Raw genomic sequence first — 25,156 nt, forward strand, 5'->3', positions numbered from 1 at the left:
GTCTGATAAGCTAAGCTGGCACTCTCCCATTAGCCCCACTGTAAATGTGGCACATTTATACCTGGACAGTCAAGGACAAAAATAATATATTAAAGGTAGTAACATTTACTTTATATTTATAAATCATGAATTTGTGTACTGTACTGTATTTTAGCACTGTTTATTGTTTATTTATAATTACTTCAATACTTGTTTACAAATACAGTCGAACCCGGTTATATTGAAATGCTCGGAGAATGGAAAAATACTTCAAATTAACCGGTTTTCAATATAACCGGGATCCAGCCTTTTGCCGACATTTCAGTACACCACAAACACCACACCATTGTTCAATATACACTGTAGTTGATTTTACTTAGTATTTACAATCGGTTCCAAAATGATAATAGTTTCACAGTTTATTAAAAATAATGTTAAGTTCGACAGGAGAAGTCTTCGACTTTTGCTTGTTTTTGTTTATGTTGAGTTCGCGGACAAGCGTGAGAACAGTTTCCGATACATCCGGGCTACTTTCCAAGAAACTACCGTCTGAAATCGGACATGTGCGTCAATGATAGATGGATTTTCAATTGTTTGAGGGTTGTTGTCAATATCACTGTTCTGGTTATGTTGTTATCATTTTCTGTCGAATCCCTAAGAATGGCCTCGTCATTTGTAATTGTCTCGTGTGTAGTTAAATGAGAGTCAATTTCGATGTATATATGTAGCAGAAGCCAAAATAAGCTTGTCCCTCAAGGTATGTTCGTAAACAAATACAGATTCATGCTCATAACGAACGCATTTAATGATTAAAAGTCACAATTTATTTGTATTGTGTAAATCAGAATTTCATTTTTACCTATCTATTGATCGGAAGCACGTACCGTAACGGCCGTAATTATATAATCTAAGCCAGTCGTGGCGACTTTCAATTTAAGCGATACCTAAACAATGGTTTAGCATTACCGGGGCAATAATTTCCTTTCAAATAAAGCGATATTTCAAATAAACCGATTTCAAAATAACCGATGAAACAATACAAAGACAAAGAAGGCATTTGGACGGGGATTTTATTTCACTTCAAATTAAACGATATTTTAATATATCCGATTTCAAATGAAGTGGGTTCGACTGTACATTGTACATAGCTGGATACCTTCATGTAATTTTACATGTAACGTTATATCAAGGTATATCTGTACCGTCCAGGCTTTGCAAAAACCAAAATTTCGAGCATTTGTCAATTCTTCCCATATTGAATCAATTGATGCAGAAATTTTACAATGTATGTCATGCTTTTGTATGTACATGCCCACAAACTATGAACATATTTCTGTCATGCAACCCATTTTCGGTGAATCCCTCTCTTGTTTTGGACAAAATCCTGATGAGATGTACAAGCTACACCATAGTAAAACATCCTGCCAGTGTAACAGTTGACTCCACCAGAAAAAATGACAATGCTGACAAATATTATTACTGAAGCTTCCCTATATCATTATTTAAGTGTCTAGTTTTAATGAACTATCCCCCAGTAAACTTGACAAAATGCAAAATTACAGGTCACAATGACATGCCTTTAATACCAGCTTAATTATTATATCTAAATAATGTAATGACATGGTTTAACATCTCAGTACAAGTAATAATGTGTGTGGTTGGGCATGTGTCGATGAAAACAAAGTTAACTCTACTTTCTGTAACTTTCAGATAAATGGTAAACATTAAGGAATATTCAAGATGATGAAGTATAATTCACGGGGACCACAGCAGGTTTACCATGAGGATGAAACTGCATGTGGTCCTCTATGTCAACACCCAGCGTGTTGGCAGTCCACAAATCGACGTGTCAAAAACATCCCTCGCAAACTGGAAAAACTTCCACCACGGGAGGAAATTGAAACAGGTATTATATTTATCATAAAAAAATTTCAGCTCTTCATTATTTCAAAGCTATTTAATTGAAAAAACTTTTTTTTAACAGTAATGTAACTATCATATCTTGCTTTCAAATTTGAGTACTGTACATAAGAATTATATTGTTTACTGAAAAATATTGTCAGATAATAAATGCTTATGTGTTAGAAGATGGACAGCGAATTACATTCCATAATAAGTTTATTAATACTATCTGTACAAACATCAGAATCTTAAATTATTTTGTATGGCTGTAAGTGTTTTGATTTTCATTGAATTACATATGATTTAAATTTTCTCCAGATTTGCCAACAGTGAAGGTGTGTAACATGCTGTCAGACTATGGGGAGGACTCAGGAGACCATTACCCTATGTATCACACCAATCAGCCTAACAATGTCCGAGCTACTTCTGTACCCAACCTACCATCACAGATGACCAAGACCAGGTACAGCTATATCCCTGATAAAGAAAACTAAAGGGGATCAGCATGATTTCATAAAATCAGGCCCATATACATGTCTTTTCTGAAAAATAGTTCAAATAAGGGAGATTTACCTGCTGAACTTGAACAAACTTTACCTGGATAAAAGTAATATATACATATCAGACTATTTAGGTGTAAAACCAGCTTGTACTAAACTATTGTTGTAGGTAATGTTTAAGTCCTTTGATTGATTTATTTTTGCATGCTGTCGATTTAGATCAGTGTGTTGAAATCCTGTTTGATTTTGTTGTTAGTGATTTTATTGAATTGGCATGTTATTTCATCTTTGCATGATAAACAAAATCATATTAGATAAAAAACACATTCATGCCTGTTTTTTCTAAACTCTTTCATGATATATAGTAGAGTTTTTTAACTGTCCACTTATGTATCAAGGATTATATATACCATATACATATATATCTGTTAAAACTGAACTGTCAGACAATTCATTTGCTGGTGTATCTACCTCACCTACAACTGCCACTAATCTTATTTTAAGATTACAATTTAAGTAACGGAAATTATGGCAGTACATAAAAAGAATTTTTTTTTATGAAAGATTTCATTCGCCTGTATTCTAATTAAGTGTAGACATTTATCATGTCTTATCGATCTACTATATTTGATGAATTCCTGTAATTGAATTTTCAATTTTTTTTACCTTTTTATTTTATCTATAGAATCTAAAATCAGAAAAAAGTAGTCCACATATCTTTCTTCGGAAATTTGGCATCTTATTAAACTCTTTGTCTCATTTAGTGATTGCATGCTTTCATTGATTATCTCCCCTTAGACCCTATCAGAGGTGAGGACTGCTATACAACTGTGCTACCTACAGGGTTCTCCGCCACTTTTCTGATTTCAATACCGAAAAGTCGGTTTGATAATTTCCATTGTAGATTGTAGGAGTTCTCTCTATCAAACATACCACAAAAACGTTAATTGTTTTACTCATATAGTTTAAACTCATAGGGTCTACAATACTTACTCATAGATTAAACTCATAGGGTCTACAATATACTTACTCATAGTTTAAACTCATAGGGTCTACAATATTAACTCATAGTTTAAACTCATAGGGTCTACAATATTAACTCATAGTTTAATCATGTAGGGTCTACAATATTTACTCACGGTTTAATCATGTAGGGTCTACAATATACTTACTTATAGTTTAATCATGTAGGGTCTACAATATTTACTCAAAATAACATTAATGTCTGTTTTAATTGATGTGTAATGAAAAACACGGAAACTTTATTTTACCTTGAATATTAATTAAGCAAGAAATACAATTTTTATATGTTGAAAATCAGGTAATTACTAGTATTGGTATGAGTTGACAGAAAACAATAGTCATTATCTCTTTATGGTAATTATGATTATGATATAGTGATAACAAAACAATGTAAGGTATTTTATCAGTTCATTTATTTTCCTTTAGTGTAGTTTCCCTGTAAACTGAACATACATTTTACACATGGACATTGTAGATCATATGACCGTAATAGATTCAATAATTATAATGTAGATAATATATATAAAGTTTGATTATACAATGTCATTCAGATTCATTTTAATAAGAACAATTTTTGATATGATCCTAAGGAAATTAAAGTAAAATAATCACTTCAAATCACTAGATTAGATGGAAATAATTTTGATGAATCATATTATGTAGAATTTATTTTAATATTGTATCATATGCAGAGCTAGATGTAGAATTAGTGTTTATAGTGTCATGGATTCAAGTTACGGAGAACCCTGATCATGATTTGCTGTGTGTGGTTTGTAATAATTGTCGTGTTTACTTTAATCATACAGCATTTTACTTTTGTTTTATCGGTTTGATATCTTCACCCCTTAATTCCATCAAAAGCTTGATAGAAAAAAAAGGAGTGGAAAGTGTGTGTAGATATGGGTGTTGAGGAATTCTAGACATTTTTTTCTGTCTGTCTGTATAAGATATGACCATCCCTGTTTACACATCTGTCTGTCTCAATAAGATATGACCATCCCTGTTTACACATCTGTCTGTCTGTATAAGATATGACCATCCCTGTTTACACATCTGTCTGTATAAGATATGACCATCCCTGTTTACACATCTGTCTGTCTCAATAAGATATGACCATCCCTGTTTACACATCTGTCTGTCTGTATAAGATATGACCATCCCTGTTTACACATCTGTCTGTCTCAATAAGATATGACCATCCCTGTTTACACATCTGTCTGTCTGTATAAGATATGACCATCCCTGTTTACACATCTGTCTGTCTGTATAAGATATGACCATCCCTGTTTACACATCTGTCTGTCTGTATAAGATATGACCATCCCTGTTTACACATCTGTCTGTCTGTAAAAGATATGACCATCCCTGTTTACACATCTGTCTGTCTCAATAAGATATGACCATCCCTGTTTACACATCTGTCTGTCTGTATAAGATATGACCATCCCTGTTTACACATCTGTCTGTCTGTATAAGATATGACCATCCCTGTTTACACATCTGTCTGTCTGTATAAGATATGACCATCCCTGTTTACACACCTGTGTGTATAAGATATGACCATCCCTGTTTACACATCTGTCTGTCTCAATAAGATATGACCATCCCTGTTTACACATCTGTCTGTCTGTATAAGATATGACCATCCCTGTTTACACATCTGTCTGTCTCAATAAGATATGACCATCCCTGTTTACACATCTGTCTGTCTGTATAAGATATGACCATCCCTGTTTACACATCTGTCTGTCTGTATAAGATATGACCATCCCTGTTTACACACCTGTGTGTATAAGATATGACCATCCCTGTTTACACATCTGTCTGTCTGTATAAGATATGACCATCCCTGTTTACACACCTGTGTGTATAAGATATGACCATCCCTGTTTACACATCTGTCTGTCTCAATAAGATATGACCATCCCTGTTTACACATCTGTCTGTCTGTATAAAATATGACCATCCCTGTTTACACATCTGTCTGTCTGTATAAGATACGACCATCCCTGTTTACACATCTGTCTGTCTGTATAAGATATGATCATCCCTGTTTACACATCTGTCTGTCTCAATAAGATATGACCATCCCTGTTTACACATCTGTCGGTCTGTATAAGATATGACCATCCCTGTTTACACATCTGTCTGTCTGTATAAGATATGACCATCCCTGTTTACACATCTGTCTGTCTCAATAAGATATGACCATCCCTGTTTACACACCTGTCTGTCTGTATAAGATATGACCTTCCCTGTTTACACATCTCTCTGTCTCAATAAGATATGACCATCCCTGTTTACACATTTCCCCTATAATAATAGTTTGGCTTTATTTTACCCATGGATCACACACTGATCACCATTTAGCCAGTCTACTGTTGATACTGTAGTGCCAGGGCTGAGCAGCCTATAGTTTGTACTAGGAGAAATAAACAAGACTATTTTAATTCACATTTCAAACTAAGAAAAAAGAAGGTAACATTCAGGTAAGTTTTATACATTTTTCACAATTCAATGGATTTACACGGACTTGAGGGGATTTTTTTTTTGTTCTTTTTTTTTTGTAATTTTGATGAACACAAAATATATAAATTTGTACCCTGAATATGCACTCTGGTGACAAGTAAATAATCACATGATTGACTTTTAAACTTAAAACTCCACTTTACAAATCATTGAATATATATAATTAATTGGAATTGGGTTTATCAACATTTTCTTCATGCACAGCTTCTTTATTGTAGCCTTTTTAAATACATGTATGTATGGTTGAGTTTTATTGGAATTATATACTCACATATTTTCATTTTTTTTTTAACTCTATACACACTGTATAAAATTATATGTGCCTGAAATGATGTGATTTATACATGTACCTGTAAAATGTATATAAAGTAATGAAATGAAAAGATTAAAACAGTTGTTTGAAAAGGACAAGTAATTTGACACTTTCACATGTAATTTTTATATAATGTAAACAGTAAATGTTAATCTGTTTTAAGAATTCTACACAAGATTTTAGAATAATGAAATCTTCAACTTGCTGTGAATATTGAGTTTTTATTGAAGGACTAGATACAAGTCATTATTGTAAAAGTCACACATATATGTATATATATATATATAGTTTAAAAATATAAATTCAACACGACAACTGTTGTGTTTCACTAACGTACACAAAGTATCTACAAGTTTTATTCTATATATATATATATATCTTGCCTATGATTTACCGTCATCATTTCTTCGTTTTAGTACTGGCCTGCGACTAACAGCCCCAGCCAGCACCCCTGTGATCCACAATATGGACCCTCGCTCCAAACAGCAGCGACAGCAGGACCAGATGAATCGTCGCAACCTCAAGTATGTTGAGGTCCAGGAGGTATTTGACCTTGAGGATCTCAACAGTACCTGGGATGACACCTTTATAGCCAAACAGTATTATGTATGGGTCCCCAATGGCAAGGGCAGGACTCCTCGTAGTGAAAAATCAGCCGATCAACAGTAAGATCTCACTGTCATTTCCTTCAATAATAATAAAGCCGATCAACAGTAAGATCTCACTGTCATTTCCTTCAATAATAATACAGCCGATCAACAGTAAGATCTCACTGCCATTTCCTTCAATAATAATACAGATTTATAGGTACTGAGGTTATTTTTTCTTTGAAATATTTCTTGCTTTAAAATTTAATCTGTAAAGCTATAAGACTCTTCAGATATTTATTACTGTGTTAACATTTCAATTTGTATAAAACTTGCCTCTAACTCCTTTGTAGATCCTCTATAAGCCAAATGAATGCCTCAAGAAAAGTTCTTGTGAAGGACATGACAGAGGATATGATTCCGCGTCATTATGAGTATGAACGCTACATGCAGGCCAGATCTGTAAGTACACTTCATTGTGACTATAAACAATGCACCTCAAAGAGGTTGACTAATTTGTTTTACTGTTTTTGTTTAATTGTGCAAAGGCTAACTTAAGACAGGGAATTTTGATTTCTCTTCTGTACAAATTGTGTAAAAATGTATACTTTCTGCAGTAGTCTTCATCCATGTATTGGTGTTCAGTTAAAATTCTGAATAATGCTATCTGATTTATAAAATGTAAGATAATATATAAATTCTGTTTTGAGATAAGATATAAATCATGTGATATAATATATAAATCATCTGGGATTAGATTTAAATCCTGTGAGATAAGATATAAGTCATCTGGGATTAGATATAAATCCTGTAAGATAAGATATAAATCCTGTAAGATAAGATATAAATCCTGTAAGATAAGATATAAATCCTGTAAGATAAGATATAAATCCTCTGAGATAAGATATAAATGCTGTAAGATAATATAAAAATCCTGTGAGATAAGATATAAAACCTGTAAGATAATATATAAATCATGTAAGATAATATATAAATCCTGTAAGATAATATATAAATCCTGTAAGATAAGAGAAAGAACCTGTAAGATAAGATATAAATCCTGTAAGATAAGATATAAATCCTGTAAGATAAGATATAAATCCTGTAAGATAAGATATAAATCCTCTGAGATAAGATATAAATCCTGTAAGATAAGATATAGAACCTGTAAGATAAGATATAAATCCTGTAAGATAAGATATAAATCCTGTAAGATAATATATAAATCCTCTGAGATAAGATATAAATCCTGTAAGATAATATATTAATCCTGTAAGATAAGATATGAATCCTGTAAGATAAGATATAAATCCTGTAAGATAAGATATAAACTCTCTGAGATAAGATATAAATCTTCATTGTGATATAAGATTAATATGTAAGATTTCGAATTTGTTTTGAGTTTTAGGGACTAAAATATTATTGGTCAAGTGACAATAACTATGATGTTTTTTTTTCAAAATAGATTAAGGACAATTAAAAATTGTTGAGCTTCAGAAGTCATATTCATGTTTTGTTGTTTGGCTGACATGATAGCATGCTGTATTTCTCTCTCGATTGATGATTACCTCCGATTGTTTACATATGATTGTTTACCTGTTGTTGTTTTCAGCCATCAGTCAGGGTAATAAGTTACAGTACTCAGTCACCATTAATTGTAACACAAGTAGAGCACCAACCCACTGACCATTATTAACTTTATACCCGGGTACATCTCATTATCTACTCTAGAATACATTATCTACTTAGCAACAAGTCACCATCACTGCTTTCAGATCTTATCTGTTAAGTAATATTTTATATTCTACAAATTTTCAGCACATTTTTTTTTATTGTTATATTAAGATTTTTTTTTTTGTATTTAAATATGGTTTAATTTGACATCAATCATTTTAAAAAGTAAATTGTAATAACAAATCTTATGTCCATATATTGAAGTAAATTATTATATAAAAAAAATGACATAATATTTGACAGTGTAACAATAGAAACAATTAAATGTTTGTCAGTATGTATTACTAGTGAGACAATTTTAAAACAGTCTTTATAAAATCAAAACAAAGAAGAGTTATTCCCCCTGCATTATTTCTGACTTAACTGAATGCATGCATACTTGCCAACTAAATTTAGAGTATGAAATTGAACCTCCCTTAAAAAGGTAAGGTTGACAGGTTTACTTACCATCATGTTGACATTCTAAAGTTAATATACTAGCCTACCTCGATTATCGTGTGATTTATCAATGAGCTATAGTGAGGGTTTACTCTGTCCATCCTCAACACTGAAGACCCAACCGACTTCAGGTGATCCATTACTGTATAAGTTAGGATCAGAAATGTAATAATGATAAGTTTAATTACCATTTAATTACAAAACTGTGCTGTTAATGACGGGCACTATAATGAATTTATAGATCTATAGTAACTACATCTTTAGTAGCTATAAATATGATTAATTTGTACTTTTTTATATCTACCTGAGTATCACAATTTACCTTTGTTATACAGCCGGACAGTTTAAGATATACCAATACTAAGTTATATGAGGTAAACTGAACTTGAAATGGTGGAAGTAGAATATTGGTGATGGTCGACTTGTTAATAGGATTAGAGATTTTCTTTAGGTGTGACTCATTACTAATGGAATCAGAAATTACACAATACATGTACATCACGCCTGTATTGGGTGAGGAATCCAGGTTTTCCATCCTGAAATAAATTCTACCTTAATTATGATTCCCGATGAATCACTGGAGTAAGTGTTGTGACTGACATGCAGACAAAGTTTAGTATATAATTATGTTGCACTCTAGTATCAGATCTCATTAACAGGAGGCAATTATAGAATATATAATGTACATATCATGGAATCTTATTTACTTTATACAACCTTAGAATAAGGCTGTTTCCAGGATAAAGCTATAGAATCAGCCTGTATTCAGGAAAAAGCTATAGAAACAGCCTGTATCCAGGATAAAGCTATATAAACAGCCTGTATCCAGGATAAAGCTATATAAACAGCCTGATTTCAGGATAAAGCTATAGAAACAGCCTGTATCCAGGAAAAAGCTATAGAAACAGCCTGTATCCAGGATAAAGCTATATAAACAGCCTGTATCCAGGATAAAACTATAGAAAAAGGCAGTATCTAGGATAAAGCTATAGAAACAGCCTGTATCCAGGATAAAACTATAGAAAAAGGCAGTATCTAGGATAAAGCTATAGAAACAGCCTGTATCCAGGATAAAACTATAGAAAAAGGCAGTATCTAGGATAAAGCTATAGAAACAGCCTGTATCCAGGATAAAACTATAGAAAAAGGCAGTATCTAGGATAAAGCTATAGAAACAGCCTGTATCCAGGATAAAGCTATAGAAACAGCCTGTATCCAGGAAAAACCTATATAAACAGCCTGTATCCAGGATAAAGCTATAGAAACAGCCTGTATCCAGGAAAAACCTATAGAAACAGCCTGTATCCAGGAAAAACCTATAGAAACAGCCTGTATCCAGGATAAAGCTATAGAAACAGCCTGTATCCAGGATAAAGCTATAGAAACAGACTGTATCCAGGATAAAGCTATAGAAACAGCCTGTATCCAGGATAAAGCTATAGAAACAGCCTGTATCCAGGATAAAGCTATAGAAACAGCCTGTATCTAGGATAAAGCTGTAGAAACAGCCTGTATCCAGGATAAAGCTATAGAAACAGCCTGTATCTAGGATAAAGCTGTAGAAACAGCCTGTATCCAGGATAAAGCTATAGAAACAGCCTGTATCCAGGATAAAGCTATAGAAACAGCCTGTATCCAGGATAAAGCTATATAAACAGCCTGTATCCAGGATAAAGCTATAGAAACAGCCTGTATCCAGGATAAAGCTATAGAAACAGCCTGTATCCAGGATAAAGCTATAGAAACAGCCTGTATCCAGGATAAAGCTATAGAAACAGCCTGTATCCAGGATAAAGCTATAGAAACAGCCTGTATCCAGGATAAAGCTATATAAACAGCCTGTATCCAGGATTAAAAAGCTATAGAAACAGCCTGTATCCAGGATAAAGCTGTAGAAAAAGGCAGTATCTAGGATAAAGCTATAGAAACAGCCTGTATCCAGGAAAAAGCTATAGAAACAGCCTGTATCCAGGATAAAGCTAGATTTGTATCCCTCCTGAACCCACAGGGTCAAAACCTCCCTCTTTGTGTCTATATAATGTCAGGTTACAGTTTTAAGGGAGCAGATATTTAAGAATACCGCAGTATTAGATATAAGATAATTAGATTTACCAAGATAGATTACAACATACATTGCATGGTTACTGTTCCCTATATTAATTTATAGTTCTAGTTTATAACAAGGTCAAATGGACCTTTAATCTCAAAGTCTAACGTTGAGTTGTCGAGGAACTAATTGGTTGTGTATGAGTAGTTGATTATTGCTACATTCCAATCAGTAGAGAGATTCCTAATATGTATAACTTCTTACATCAAACTTACCAGTCTTTTTCTTTAGTATTCATGGTTTAGTTTAGTTTTAATTGTCTTAATTAGAAACCTATTTTAGTTTTAATTTTTTTAGTATCTAATATGGTTGAAAAATCTAATTTAGTGAAATCTCTCATTGGTTGGAATGGTTTATAGTGTTTTACAATGGATTTTAGTCTGTGTTATTTTCAATTGATAAAACCTATATTACGGTATGATTTAAAAAGTTGTTGTTCAAGAGAGAACCTGTAATCTGTTAAATAAACTTGTGGCATAGTAATGAATAATTAGACATTTCTCAAAGCGCTAATAGCTGTACTTTTGATAATAGTTATATTTCTGAAATACAATAAACTAATAATAGATTCATAAAAAAAGACTAGTAAAAATACAGCAATTGAAGTTACAATATCAGTAATGTGTTATTCTGGACCAAGTGAGTATAAAACACTTAGTGTAGTCAAATGGAAAAATTAAACTATTTTTGTTACAGCTTTTGACATGTTTTGAACTTTAAGCTCCGTTTGTGTCGGAGCACAGACATACATGTTTCACTTTTTCTTGGCTTTTTTGTCTTTTATTTACCTAATTTGCATTAATTGAAACTGATCAAAACAATAACATTTTCTTTTTCACCATTTTTGATTCTCTAAAGCAATCATCACACTGATCTGTAAAATGTTAATGTATGTGAACATTGATTTCCATACAGGCTGACAGCTGGCCGGTACTGAAGGTAGATTTGTGTATACCCTGTACCTATATAGTCTCTATGATAACATCATGTAGTCTGCCTAATAAGGAGACAAGCTTGTTCAATGTCTACTTACCTGACTGTAGAACCCTCTAGTTTTAACTTGTCACTCAGAAGTATTTTATTTCTCCTTGTTTAGTCATTAGTTGTACTGCACCTATTTGCGCACTTTTTTGTATTATCAAGTCTGAGTTGAATGCATGTATAGAAGTTTGTCAATATCCACCTCTGATTTGAATACCTTGCATGTTCTCCTTGATCACCTTGCAATCCCTCCATCCTCCTTACCACCACAGTGTTATAATGTCAGAGCTGTGTGAGCTTCCCTACAATATCATACTTATAAACTTTTATAAAAGATGGAAGGTAAATCTACCAAACTGACTAAAGATAAAATCAGCCTTCAGATGTGTTATTAGTGGGTGAGGAAAGGCCATGTTTATCACTACAATATCTATTACAGCCCTGCAGGTACCTTATATAGTAATCATGTTGTCCATCCGTCCGTCCATCCTTCTTTTCGTCCCCGTCCATTTGTCCATATTTTTATTTCTTTTACACAATATTGATGGAAGTAAATGGATGTTTTAAAAATTTTGCTGTGTGATTCCCCATGCAACCTTGTTCTGCTTGGTAATTTTTGGACAGATCAGATTCAAAATGACTGCTATTCAGCCATATTGGATTTCAACATTAAAAGATTCAGTATTTTTTTTGCTTGTGTAAACATTTTGCTTTGATATCTTGAAGCAAATTTAGCCAAAGTAAAACAAGAATTCAACTGATTGAAGGTTGAAGTCATTGGATCAAAAGTAAAAGTCAATTTTTTTACAGATGAACATTTTGTTACAATTTTTATCAAGCAATGTTGGTCAGAATTAATTTAGTTAGAATTTATATTAAAGGAACAAGTCAACTGATCAAAGGTCAGGGTCACTAGGTCAAAAGTCAAGGTTGCATTTTGTATGTTATTTCTAATTAACATTTTCTGAAGAAATTATGAAGTAAAGTTGGTCAGAATTAAAGAAGAATTCAACTTTCCAAAGATCAAGATTACTGGGTCAAGGGTAAAGGACATTAATGGTTCCAAAGGTCAAAGACAAAGTGTATCTCTGACCCTGGTTCTTAGTGGGGGGTGTATTTAGGATTTAAATACAGCAAATCAAGTCGAACAAAAGAGTTTTATACCAATATTTTCATTTCCGTTAGCCAAACAGATATGGAGATGGATGTGTATGATGCATATTTTGCTTCCTTGTCATACGATGGGGCCCATGATGACCTGTCCTTGTCTTAGTTTATTTCATTATTTGATAGTAGATGTAGTATGAGTTACCGTTACAGCACTATTGTTAGATTATAACTGTTCAACTCTTGTTTTAATTGATCTCATTACTAACTATTGCAACCTGTTGAGACAGCTCAACTTGCCTTTGAATATTATTTGAAGACTAAAGATTTTGAATTATTTCTAGAAAGAATTAATTTTTGATCCTGATATTTCTTTTGTTGATTCCTCCGACCTTCACTTTTATTATTGTTGTGTACCTTGCTTTAGTAGTTAATAAAACCTGAGTTATAGTGAGCCAACTGTATTGTTTATTTGAAATTTGTTGAAAATTAGATTTAAGTATTATATCAGGTTACTTACCAATATTCTCCCTGTGTTACCCTTTATCTCCCTGTGTTACCCTGTATATCCCTGTGTTACCCTGTATCTCCCTGTATCTCCCTGTGTTATCCTGTATCTCTGTGTTACCCTGTGTTACCCTGTATCTCCCTGTGTTTCCCTGTATCTCCCTGTGTTACCCTGTATCTCCCTGTGTCACCCTGTATCTCCCTGTGTTATCCTGTATCTCCCTGTGTTACCCTGTATCTCTGTGTTACCCTGTGTTACCCTGTATCTCCCTGTGTTACCCTGTATCTCCCTGTGTACCCTGTATCTCTCTGTATCTCCCTGTGTTATCCTGTATCTCCCTGTGTTACCCTGTATCTCTGTGTTACCCTGTGTTACCCTGTATCTCCCTGTGTTACCCTGTATCTCCCTGTATCTCCCTGTGTTATCCTGTATCTCCCTGTGTTACCCTGTATCTCTGTGTTACCCTGTGTTACCCTGTATCTCCCTGTGTACCCTGTGTTACCCTGTATCTCCCTGTGTTTCCCTGTATCTCCCTGTGTTACCTTGTATCTCCCTGTGTCACCCTGTATCTCCCTGTGTTATCCTGTATCTCCCTGTGTTACCTTGTATCCCTGTGTTACCCTGTGTTACCCTGTATCTCCCTGTGTTACCCTGTATCTCTCTGTATCTCCCTGTGTTACCCTGTATCTCTGTGTTACCCTGTGTTACCCTGTATCTCCCTGTGTTACCCTGTATCTCCCTGTGTTACCTTGTATCTCTGTGTTACCCTATGTTACCCTGTGTTACCCTGTATCTCCCTGTGTTACCCTGTATCTCCCTGTATCTCCCTGTGTTATCCTGTATCTCCCTGTGTTACCCTGTATCTCTGTGTTACCCTGTATCTCCCTGTGTTTCCCTGTATCTCCCTGTGTTACCCTGTATCTCCCTATGTTACCCTGTATCTCCCTATATTACCCTGTATCTCCCTGTGTTACCCTGTATCTCCCTGTGTTACCCTGTATCGAGACCCTGTATCTCCCTGTGTTACCCTGTATCTCCCTGTGTTACCCTGTATCTCCCTGTGTCACCCTGTATCTCCCTGTGTTACCCTGTATCTCTCTGTGTTACCCTGTATCTCCCTGTGTCACCCTGTGTTACCCTGTGTCACCCTGTATCTCCCTGTGTCACCCTGTATCTCCCTGTGTTACCCTGTATCTCTCTGTGTTACCCTGTATCTCTCTGTGTTACCCTGTATCTCCCTGTGTTACCCTGTATCTCTCTGTGTGACCTTGCATCTCCCTGTGTTACCCTGTGTTACCCTGTATCTCCCTGTGTTACCCTGTATCTCCCTATGTTACCCTGTATCTCCCTATATTACCCTGTATCTCCCTGTGTTACCCTGTATCTCCCTGTGTTACCCTGTATCTCCCTGTATCTCCCTGTGTTACCCTGTATCTCCCTGTGTTACCCTGTATCTCCCTGTATCTCCCTGTGTTACCCTGTATCTCCCTGTGTTACCCTGTATCGAGACCCTGTATCTCCCTGTGTTACCCTGTATCTCCCTGTGTTACCCTGTATCTCCCTGTGTTACCCTGTATCTCCCTGTGTTACCCTGTATCTCCCTGTGTTACCCTGTATCTCCCTGTGTCACCCTGTATCTCCCTGTGTTACCCTGTATCTCCCTGTGTTACCCTGTATCTCCCTGTGTCACCCTGTATCTCCCTGTGTTACCCTGTATCTCCCTGTGTTACCCTGTGTAACCCTGTATCTCCCTGTGTCACCCTGTATCTCCCTGTGTTACCCTGCATCTCTCTGTGTTACCCTGTATCTCTCTGTGTTACCCTGTATCTCCCTGTGTTACCCTGTATCTCCCTGTGTTACCCTGTATCTCTCTGTGTGACCTTGCATCTCCCTGTGTTACCCTGTATCTCCCTGTGTTACCCTGTATCTCCCTGTGTTACCCTGTATCTCCCTGTGTTACCCAGTGTTACCCTGTATCTCCCTGTGTTGTGATCGTTATTGTTGTAGAGTAGTTGTTTATATGTGTGGGAATGGAAGTGAGTATATCATAGTTTATTCAGTAATTTGTCAATGGGACCGGTGTGTGACTACATTATATTCTTAGTGAAGTGATAGATTGATGTTTGATGTAAATATTGATGTCAAACATTTTACAGAAACAGTAAAAGTCAAACTCATTTCCAGGTGATGGTGTGCCCTGATGTTTATGGTATCTAACAAAACATATAGTTTATCAATAACCAACACTATATGCTTCGAAAACTGAAAAAGAAATGTACTCAGTTTCAAATTCATAGATCTAGAAAGATGACTATTTTGTATTAATGTGAACCATTTGCTGGAATCTGAACTAGGTTTAGTCACAGGAAATCTTTTATTTTCACTGATACAGTATATCACAATTTTTCAATCATTTTAAACTTGGTGAGTATCAATCTTTTGATAAAATGTAATTCTCATTAAAACATTTTGAAATCCCACAAATTGTTCAGACATATTTAAATGTTGTAATACTTATCTATTACTTAATAGTCATTAGGTTGTATTTATGATTGATTACAGAAAAAACGTGCCGTGACATCACCGACATACAGCATGTACAATCGCCGTACCCCTTATTCGAGCATCGGTAATTCTGCCCATGGGAGGACAGCAGCTAGATACAGATGGGTAGGTACAATAGGAGGATGTGCATACTTCAGGTTCCATGTTTCCCTTTTACATCACATAAAATGTGAAACCATTGAAAAGAAGATTATTTTTCACACATGGTTTGCTATAAATGTTTATTTAACTTTAAATATCAAATGCTACAAATTTTGGTGTGCTTTTTATTTGATTTGAAGTGTTTTAAAATGGTGAAGGTTATTTGTGAATATAATACAAAATTGAACCTTAGAAAATGTATCACAATATGAACACAAGCAACACAGTATAAAGAAGGGGTTTGTGGTAGGGGTTATCTCCCTTTGATTAATACACATCCTATCTTGTGTTCTATAATATGTACTGTGATACCTAATATTATAGATTGTATCTTATATACACTGTACATATATTACATAAATTATTTAAAAACATGTGTACCTGTCCAATATATGTGCTATCTAATTCTATATGTAAGTGACTTGTGTAACTAATGCAGCATCAAATGATAATTTGTTTGTTGATCTAACGGTGAAGGGATGTTTAACTACTGTCGTTTATGTACGTCGTGTGGTTTTGTTGCTTTGCCCTGTAGAATTGACGATTTGCTTGATCTTCCTCGAGATATCCTGGTCAAGGTGTTGGATCATGCCAAACAGAGGTGAGTCAGTCATAATACTACAGTGACCCAATATATAACATGATGATTACCAACCGCAACTTCGGTGTTTTTCTTTCTTTTTTTTTTTAAACCTCTGAGGCATTGGCCAGCAATTCTTGAGTAAAGTAGTTCTATGATGGTTTTTAAATCTATGAAACTATTACTATGAATGATTAAGATGTATACATCGATTTTTAGCTCACCTTTTCATAAGGACCAAGGTGAGCTAATGCCACACAGTGATATCTTTGTCCATCGTACACCAACAGAATCTTCAAAGATTTTATAATCAATGATTTGAATTTGTAAAAATTAATTTGACCGTTGGATTCAAAATATTTTGTACAAATGGTGGGACTGACACCCAAAGGGACTGAGAGGCAGGGCCAAAATGGGGCAATTTGGCTATATTGCTGAAAGTATACCTTAGCTAAGGTAGTGGTGATTCAAAATCATACAAGTGATTAACCCTGAGGGGCCTGAGGTGTGGTGCCTGAAGTGTGGTGCCTGAGATGTGGTGCCTGAGGTGTGGAGCCTAAAGTGTGGTGCCTGAGATGTGGTGGCTGAGGTGTGGGGCCTGAGATGTGGTGCCTGAGGTGTGGAGCCTAAAGTGTGGTGCCTGAGATGTGGTGGCTGAGGTGTGGAGCCTAAAGTGTAGGGCCTGAGGTGTGGTGGCTGAGGTGTGGTGCCTGAGGTGTGGAGACTGAGGTGTGGTGCCTGAGGTGTGGTGCCTGAGGTGTGGTGCCTGAGGTGTGGTACCTGAGATGTGGTGCCTGAGATGTGGTGGCTGAGGTGTGGTGGCTGAGGTGTGGTGCCTGAGGTGTGGAGACTGAGGTGTGGTGCCTGAGGTGTGGGGCCTGAGGTGTGGTGGCTGAGGTGTGGTGCCTGAGGTGTGGTGGCTGAGGTGTGGTGGCTGAGGTGTGGTGCCTGAGGTGTGGTGCCTGAGGTGTGGTGGCTGAGGTGTGGTGCCTGAGGTGTGGAGACTGAGGTGTGGTGCCTGAGGTGTGGTGCCTGAGGTGTGGAGACTGAGATGTGGTGGCTGAGGTGTGGTGCCTGAGGTGTGGGGCCTGAGGTGTGGGGCCTGAGGTGTGGTGCCTGAGGTGTGGGGCCTGAGGTGTGGGGCCTGAGGTGTGGGGCCTGACATGTGGGGCCTGAGGTGTGGTGCCTGAGGTGTGGTGCCTGAGGTGTGGAGACTGAGGTGTGGTGCCTGAGGTGTGGAGACTGAGATGTGGTGGCTGAGGTGTGGTACCTGAGATGTGGTGCCTGATGTGTGGGGCCTGAGGTGTGGTGCCTGAGGTGTGGGGCCTGAGGTGTGGGGCCTGAGGTGTGGGGCCTGTGATGTGGGGTCTGAGGTGTGGAGACTGAGGTGTGGTGCCTGAGGTGTGGGGCCTGAGGTGTGGTACCTGAGGTGTGGAGACTGAGGTGTGGTGCCTGAGGTGTGGGGCCTGAGGTGTGATGCCTGAGGTGTGGTGCCTGAGGTGTGGTGCCTGAGGTGTGTTGACTGAGGTGTGGGGCCTAAGAGGTATGGTGCCTGATGTGTGGGGCCTGACATGTGGGGCCTGAGGTGTGGTGCCTGAGGTGTGGTGCCTGAGGTGTGGGGCCTGTGATGTGGGGTCTGAGGTGTGGAGACTGAGATGTGGGGCCTGAGGTGTGGTGCCTGAGGGGTGGTAGCTGAGGTGTGGTGCCTGAGGTGTGTTGACTGAGGTGTGGGGCCTAAGAGGTATGGTGCCTGAGATGTGGGGCCTGAGGTATGGTGCCTGAGGTGTGGTGCCTGAGGTGTGTTGACTGAGGTGTGGTGCCTGAGATGTGGGGCCTGAGGTGTGGTGCCTGAGGTGTGGTGCCTGAGGTGTGTTGACTGAGGTGTGGGGCCTAAGAGGTATGGTGCCTGATGTGTGGGGCCTGACATGTGGGGCCTGAGGTGTGGTGCCTGAGGTGTGGTGACTGAGGTGTGGGGCCTGAGGTGTGGGGCCTGAGGTGTGTTGACTGAGGTGTGGGGCCTAAGAGGTATGGTGCCTGATGTGTGGGGCCTGACATGTGGGGCCTGAGGTGTGGTGCCTGAGGTGTGGTGCCTGAGGTGTGGGGCCTGAGGTGTGGTGCCTGAGGTGTGGGGCCTGAGGTGTGGGGCCTGAGGTGTGGGGCCTGAGGTGTGGTGCCTGAGGTGTGGTGCCTGAGGTGTGGGGCCTGAGGTGTGGTGGCTGAGGTGTGGTGGCTGAGGTGTGGGGCCTTACATGTGGGGCCTGAGGTGTGGGGCCTGAGGTGTGGGGCCTGAGGTGTGGTGGCTGAGGTGTGGTGCCTGGGGTGTGGTGCCTGAGGTGTGGTGCCTGAGGTGTGGTGCCTGAGGTGTGGTGCCTGAGGTGTGGTACCTGAGGTGTGGGGCCTGAGGTGTGGTGCCTGAGATGTGGGGCCTGAGGTGTGTTGACTGAGGTGTGGTGGCTGAGGTGTGGGGCCTGAGGTGTGGTACCTGAGGTGTGGGGCCTGAGGTGTGGTGCCTGAGATGTGGGGCCTGAGGTGTGTTGACTGAGGTGTGGTGCCTGAGATGTGGGGCCTGAGGTGTGTTGACTGAGGTGTGGTGCCTGAGGTGTGTTGACTGAGGTGTGGGGCCTAAGAGGTATGGTGCCTGAGGTGTGGGGCCTGAGGCATGGTGCCTAATGGGGAAGTTTAGCATTTTTTTTTAAATCCTTCCTTGATTTGGTCCAGGTTTGGTCTGAAGCATGCATTAGTGAAGGTAAACCCATTTTGCATAAATGGTGAGGCAGGACCCTAAGGGTATGAAAAGTGGGGTTCAATATGGTAAATATTTTAAATTCTTATTCTCTTTCAATGACAGTATTATGTTCAAATTCATTCCAAAACATCCTTTGGTTTACTGGAAATTCATTTTATGCAAAGTGTGGGTCTATGACCCCGGAGTGGTGAGGTAAAATAGAGGAATTTCAGCTATTTCTTTAAATCATTCTGTTACAGGAAAGACAAGATTTTGTCTTAATTTAAGGTTCCATATTGGAGAGATTGCAGATGCCCTTTATAAATAACTCTGTGTGCCCGTAAACCCATCTGTCTGTCCGCTGTCTATCTCTCCACTAATTTAGTGCCTGGTTATCAACTTTAGTATTTATTGACCAATTAAAATAAAATTAAGTCAAGATTTTCAGTTTACAAAACCGCATACTCATGTCAAAAAATCAATGTCTAAGGTCATTGTCATTAGGTCAAATATCAAGGCCAAACTTTGTATCTTTCTGCTGATGAATATTTTGCTGGTCAGAATTAAACAAGGAGTCAATAGACCAAAATTCAAGGTCATCGGGATCAAAGGTCACGGTCCTTGCATGGTGTTTTGCTATAATCATTGAAATGTCCAAGTGAGTGATACAGTCCTCCCCGGCCTCTTGTTATCAAGTTAATGTTTTTTGTAATATGCTGCAAAGTTTGTGGTTTTATGTTAATAGATTTTGGCCAACCGCATATTCTTGAATTTGCTGTAAATTACTGTAAGCAAAGTTGTCACAAGCAAATTAAAGTTGTTTACTGCTACTTTATTGTTGCAGCCATTTTATAATTGGTGAAACAAACAGACTAGTGTGTGCCAAGTGATAATTAACTTTCAGCAAGGTTGTCACAAATGCTTCAAACTGTGTAAGAGAATGATTCCCTTTACCACATGAATGTGATGTCATTAAATTTCTTGTACAGTAATTGGACGTACATGTCATGTCTGGAAATCGTGTGACCTTTGTGAGGCGCCTTTATCTGTGTAATTACATCCCACAGGTACCATCCGAGATTATTGTCTAATAGAATTATACCTACAGATGTGAACATACACTAGGCTCTATGTATAGGTTAGAATTATACCTACAGATGTGAACATACACTATAGGCTCTACGTATAGATTATTATGTACAAACTCTTAAGGTTAAACTACTCCTTGGAGGCAAGCATTAAATTGCTTATATTTTTTTAGTATTCCTTTTTACTATATCCTGGCTCGGCTATATTTTAGTATCAAGTTATTGCAGTTCCTGACATTATCCGGTTTTATGCAAGCTATTGAAAATTAGGAAAACAGCTGCTCACATTTTACAATATTCACCTTTTATAAAAGGTCTTAGTGTACAAACTGAACCTGTCTGACTCATACATAAACCACACTGTAACCTTGTCTGACTTATACACGACCAAACTGTAACCTAGTCTGACTTATACACCACCAAACTGTAATCTTGTCTGACTTATACACCACCAAACTGTAATCTTGTCTGACTTATACACGACCAAACTGTAATCTTGTCTGACCAAACTGTAATCTTGTCTGACTTATACACAACCAAACTGTAATCTTGTCTGACTTATACACGACCAAACTGTAATCTAGTCTGACTTATACACCACCAAACTGTAATCTTGTCTGACTTATACACCACCAAACTGTAATCTTGTCTGACTTATACACCACCAAACTGTAACCTTGTCTGACTTATACACCACCAAACTGTAATCTTGTCTGACTTATACACCACCAAACTGTAACCTTGTCTGACTTATACACAACCAAACTGTAATCTTGTCTGACTTATACACGACCAAACTGTAATCTAGTCTGACTTATACACCACCAAGCTGTAACCTTGTCTGACCAAACTGTAATCTTGTCTGACTTATACACAACCAAACTGTAATCTTGTCTGACTTATACACCACCAAACTGTAACCTTGTCTGACCAAACTGTAATCTTGTCTGACTTATACACGACCAAACTGTAATCTTGTCTGACTTATACACCACCAAACTGTAATCTTGTCTGACTTATACACCACCAAACTGTAACCTAGTCTGACTTATACACCACCAAACTGTAATCTTGTCTGACTGATACACCACCAAACTGTAACCTAGTCTGACTTATACACCACCAAACTGTAACCTAGTCTGACTTATACACCACCAAACTGTAATCTTGTCTGACTTATACACCACCAAACTGTAATCTTGTCTGACTTATACACGACCAAACTGTAATCTTGTCTGACTTATACACCACCAAACTGTAATCTTGTCTGACTTATACACCACCAAACTGTAATCTTGTCTGACTTATACACGACCAAACTGTAATCTTGTCTGACTTATACACGACCAAACTGTAATCTTGTCTGACTTATACACCACCAAACTGTAATCTTGTCTGACTTATACACCACCAAACTGTAATCTTGTCTGACTTATACACGACCAAACTGTAATCTTGTCTGACTTATACACCACCAAACTGTAACCTAGTCTGACTTATACACCACCAAACTGTAATCTTGTCTGACTTATACACCACCAAACTGTAATCTTGTCTGACTTATACACGACCAAACTGTAACCTAGTCTGACTTATACACCACCAAACTGTAATCTTGTCTGACTTATACACCACCAAACTGTAACCTAGTCTGACTTATACACCACCAAACTGTAACCTAGTCTGACTTATACACCACCAAACTGTAATCTTGTCTGACTTATACACCACCAAACTGTAATCTTGTCTGACTTATACACCACCAAACTGTAATCTTGTCTGACTTATACACGACCAAACTGTAATCTAGTCTGACTTATACACCACCAAACTGTAATCTTGTCTGACTTATACACCACCAAACTGTAATCTTGTCTGACTTATACACGACCAAACTGTAATCTTGTCTGACTTATACACCACCAAACTGTAATCTAGTCTGACTTATACACCACCAAACTGTAATCTTGTCTGACTTATACACCACCAAACTGTAATCTTGTCTGACTTATACACGACCAAACTGTAATCTTGTCTGACTTATACACGACCAAACTGTAATCTTGTCTGACTTATACACCACCAAACTGTAACCTTGTCTGACTTATACACGACCAAACTGTAATCTTGTCTGACTTATACACCACCAAACTGTAATCTTGTCTGACTTATACACCACCAAACTGTAATCTTGTCTGACTTATACACCACCAAACTGTAATCTTGTCTGACTTATACACCACCAAACTGTAATCTTGTCTGACTTATACACGACCAAACTGTAATCTTGTCTGACTTATACACGACCAAACTGTAATCTTGTCTGACTTATACACCACCAAACTGTAATCTTGTCTGACTTATACACCACCAAACTGTAATCTTGTCCGACTTATACACGACCAAACTGTAACCTAGTCTGACTTATACTAGACCAAACTGTAATCTTGTCTGACTTATACACGACCAAACTGTAACCTAGTCTGACTTATACACGACCAAACTGTAATCTTGTCTGACTTATACACGACCAAACTGTAATCTTGTCTGACTTATACACGACCAAACTGTAATCTTGTCTGACTTATACACGACCAAACTGTAACCTAGTCTGACTTATACACGACCAAACTGTAATCTTGTCTGACTTATACACCACCAAACTGTAATCTTGTCTGACTTATACACGACCAAACTGTAACCTAGTCTGACTTATACACGACCAAACTGTAATCTTGTCTGACTTATACACGACCAAACTGTAACCTAGTCTGACTTATACACCACCAAACTGTAACCTAGTCTGACTTATACACCACCAAACTGTAATCTTGTCTGACTTATACACCACCAAACTGTAATCTTGTCTGACTTATACACGACCAAACTGTAATCTTGTCTGACTTATACACGACCAAACTGTAACCTAGTCTGACTTATACACCACCAAACTGTAACCTAGTCTGACTTATACACCACCAAACTGTAATCTTGTCTGACTTATACACCACCAAACTGTAATCTTGTCTGACTTATACACCACCAAACTGTAATCTTGTCTGACTTATACACCACCAAACTGTAACCTAGTCTGACTTATACACCACCAAACTGTAACCTAGTCTGACTTATACACCACCAAACTGTAATCTTGTCTGACTTATACACCACCAAACTGTAATCTTGTCTGACTTATACACCACCAAACTGTAATCTTGTCTGACTTATACACCACCAAACTGTAACCTAGTCTGACTTATACACGACCAAACTGTAACCTAGTCTGACTTATACACGACCAAACTGTAATCTTGTCTGACTTATACACCACCAAACTGTAATCTTGTCTGACTTATACACCACCAAACTGTAACCTTGTCTGACTTATACACGACCAAACTGTAATCTTGTCTGACTTATACACCACCAAACTGTAATCTTGTCTGACTTATACACCACCAAACTGTAACCTAGTCTGACTTATACACCACCAAACTGTAACCTAGTCTGACTTATACACCACCAAACTGTAATCTTGTCTGACTTATACACCACCAAACTGTAATCTTGTCTGACTTATACACCACCAAACTGTAATCTTGTCTGACTTATACACCACCAAACTGTAACCTAGTCTGACTTATACACGACCAAACTGTAACCTAGTCTGACTTATACACGACCAAACTGTAATCTTGTCTGACTTATACACCACCAAACTGTAATCTTGTCTGACTTATACACCACCAAACTGTAACCTTGTCTGACTTATACACGACCAAACTGTAATCTTGTCTGACTTATACACCACCAAACTGTAATCTTGTCTGACTTATACACGACCAAACTGTAATCTTGTCTGACTTATACACGACCAAACTGTAATCTTGTCTGACTTATACACCACCAAACTGTAATCTTGTCTGACTTATACACCACCAAACTGTAATCTTGTCTGACTTATACACGACCAAACTGTAACCTAGTCTGACTTATACACGACCAAACTGTAATCTTGTCTGACTTATACACGACCAAACTGTAACCTAGTCTGACTTATACACGACCAAACTGTAATCTTGTCTGACTTATACACGACCAAACTGTAATCTTGTCTGACTTATACACGACCAAACTGTAATCTTGTCTGACTTATACACGACCAAACTGTAACCTAGTCTGACTTATACACGACCAAACTGTAATCTTGTCTGACTTATACACGACCAAACTGTAATCTTGTCTGACTTATACACGACCAAACTGTAACCTTGTCTGACTTATACACGACCAAACTGTAACCTAGTCTGACTTATACACCACCAAACTGTAATCTTGTCTGACTTATA

The 25,156-nt window shown here is 37.7% G+C and overlaps 1 protein-coding gene across 1 annotated transcript in view; it reads left to right on the top strand.

Moving 5' to 3' along the window:
• Positions 1-25,156, top strand: part of LOC117340541 — a 76,450-nt gene that overhangs the window by 205 nt on the left and 51,089 nt on the right. Inside the window, exons 2-10 of the mRNA XM_033902303.1 lie at positions 1,690-1,885; positions 2,200-2,344; positions 3,180-3,191; positions 6,663-6,911; positions 7,187-7,295; positions 8,446-8,457; positions 12,028-12,051; positions 16,271-16,410; positions 16,950-17,015. Coding sequence (XP_033758194.1) covers positions 1,720-1,885; positions 2,200-2,344; positions 3,180-3,191; positions 6,663-6,911; positions 7,187-7,295; positions 8,446-8,457; positions 12,028-12,051; positions 16,271-16,410; positions 16,950-17,015 — 923 coding nt within the window. The 5' untranslated portion in view covers positions 1,690-1,719. The remainder of the gene's footprint in view (positions 1-1,689; positions 1,886-2,199; positions 2,345-3,179; positions 3,192-6,662; positions 6,912-7,186; positions 7,296-8,445; positions 8,458-12,027; positions 12,052-16,270; positions 16,411-16,949; positions 17,016-25,156) is intronic.

Source organism: Pecten maximus, chromosome 2, assembly GCF_902652985.1.
Source record: "Pecten maximus chromosome 2, xPecMax1.1, whole genome shotgun sequence".
Taxonomy (NCBI): domain Eukaryota; kingdom Metazoa; phylum Mollusca; class Bivalvia; order Pectinida; family Pectinidae; genus Pecten; species Pecten maximus.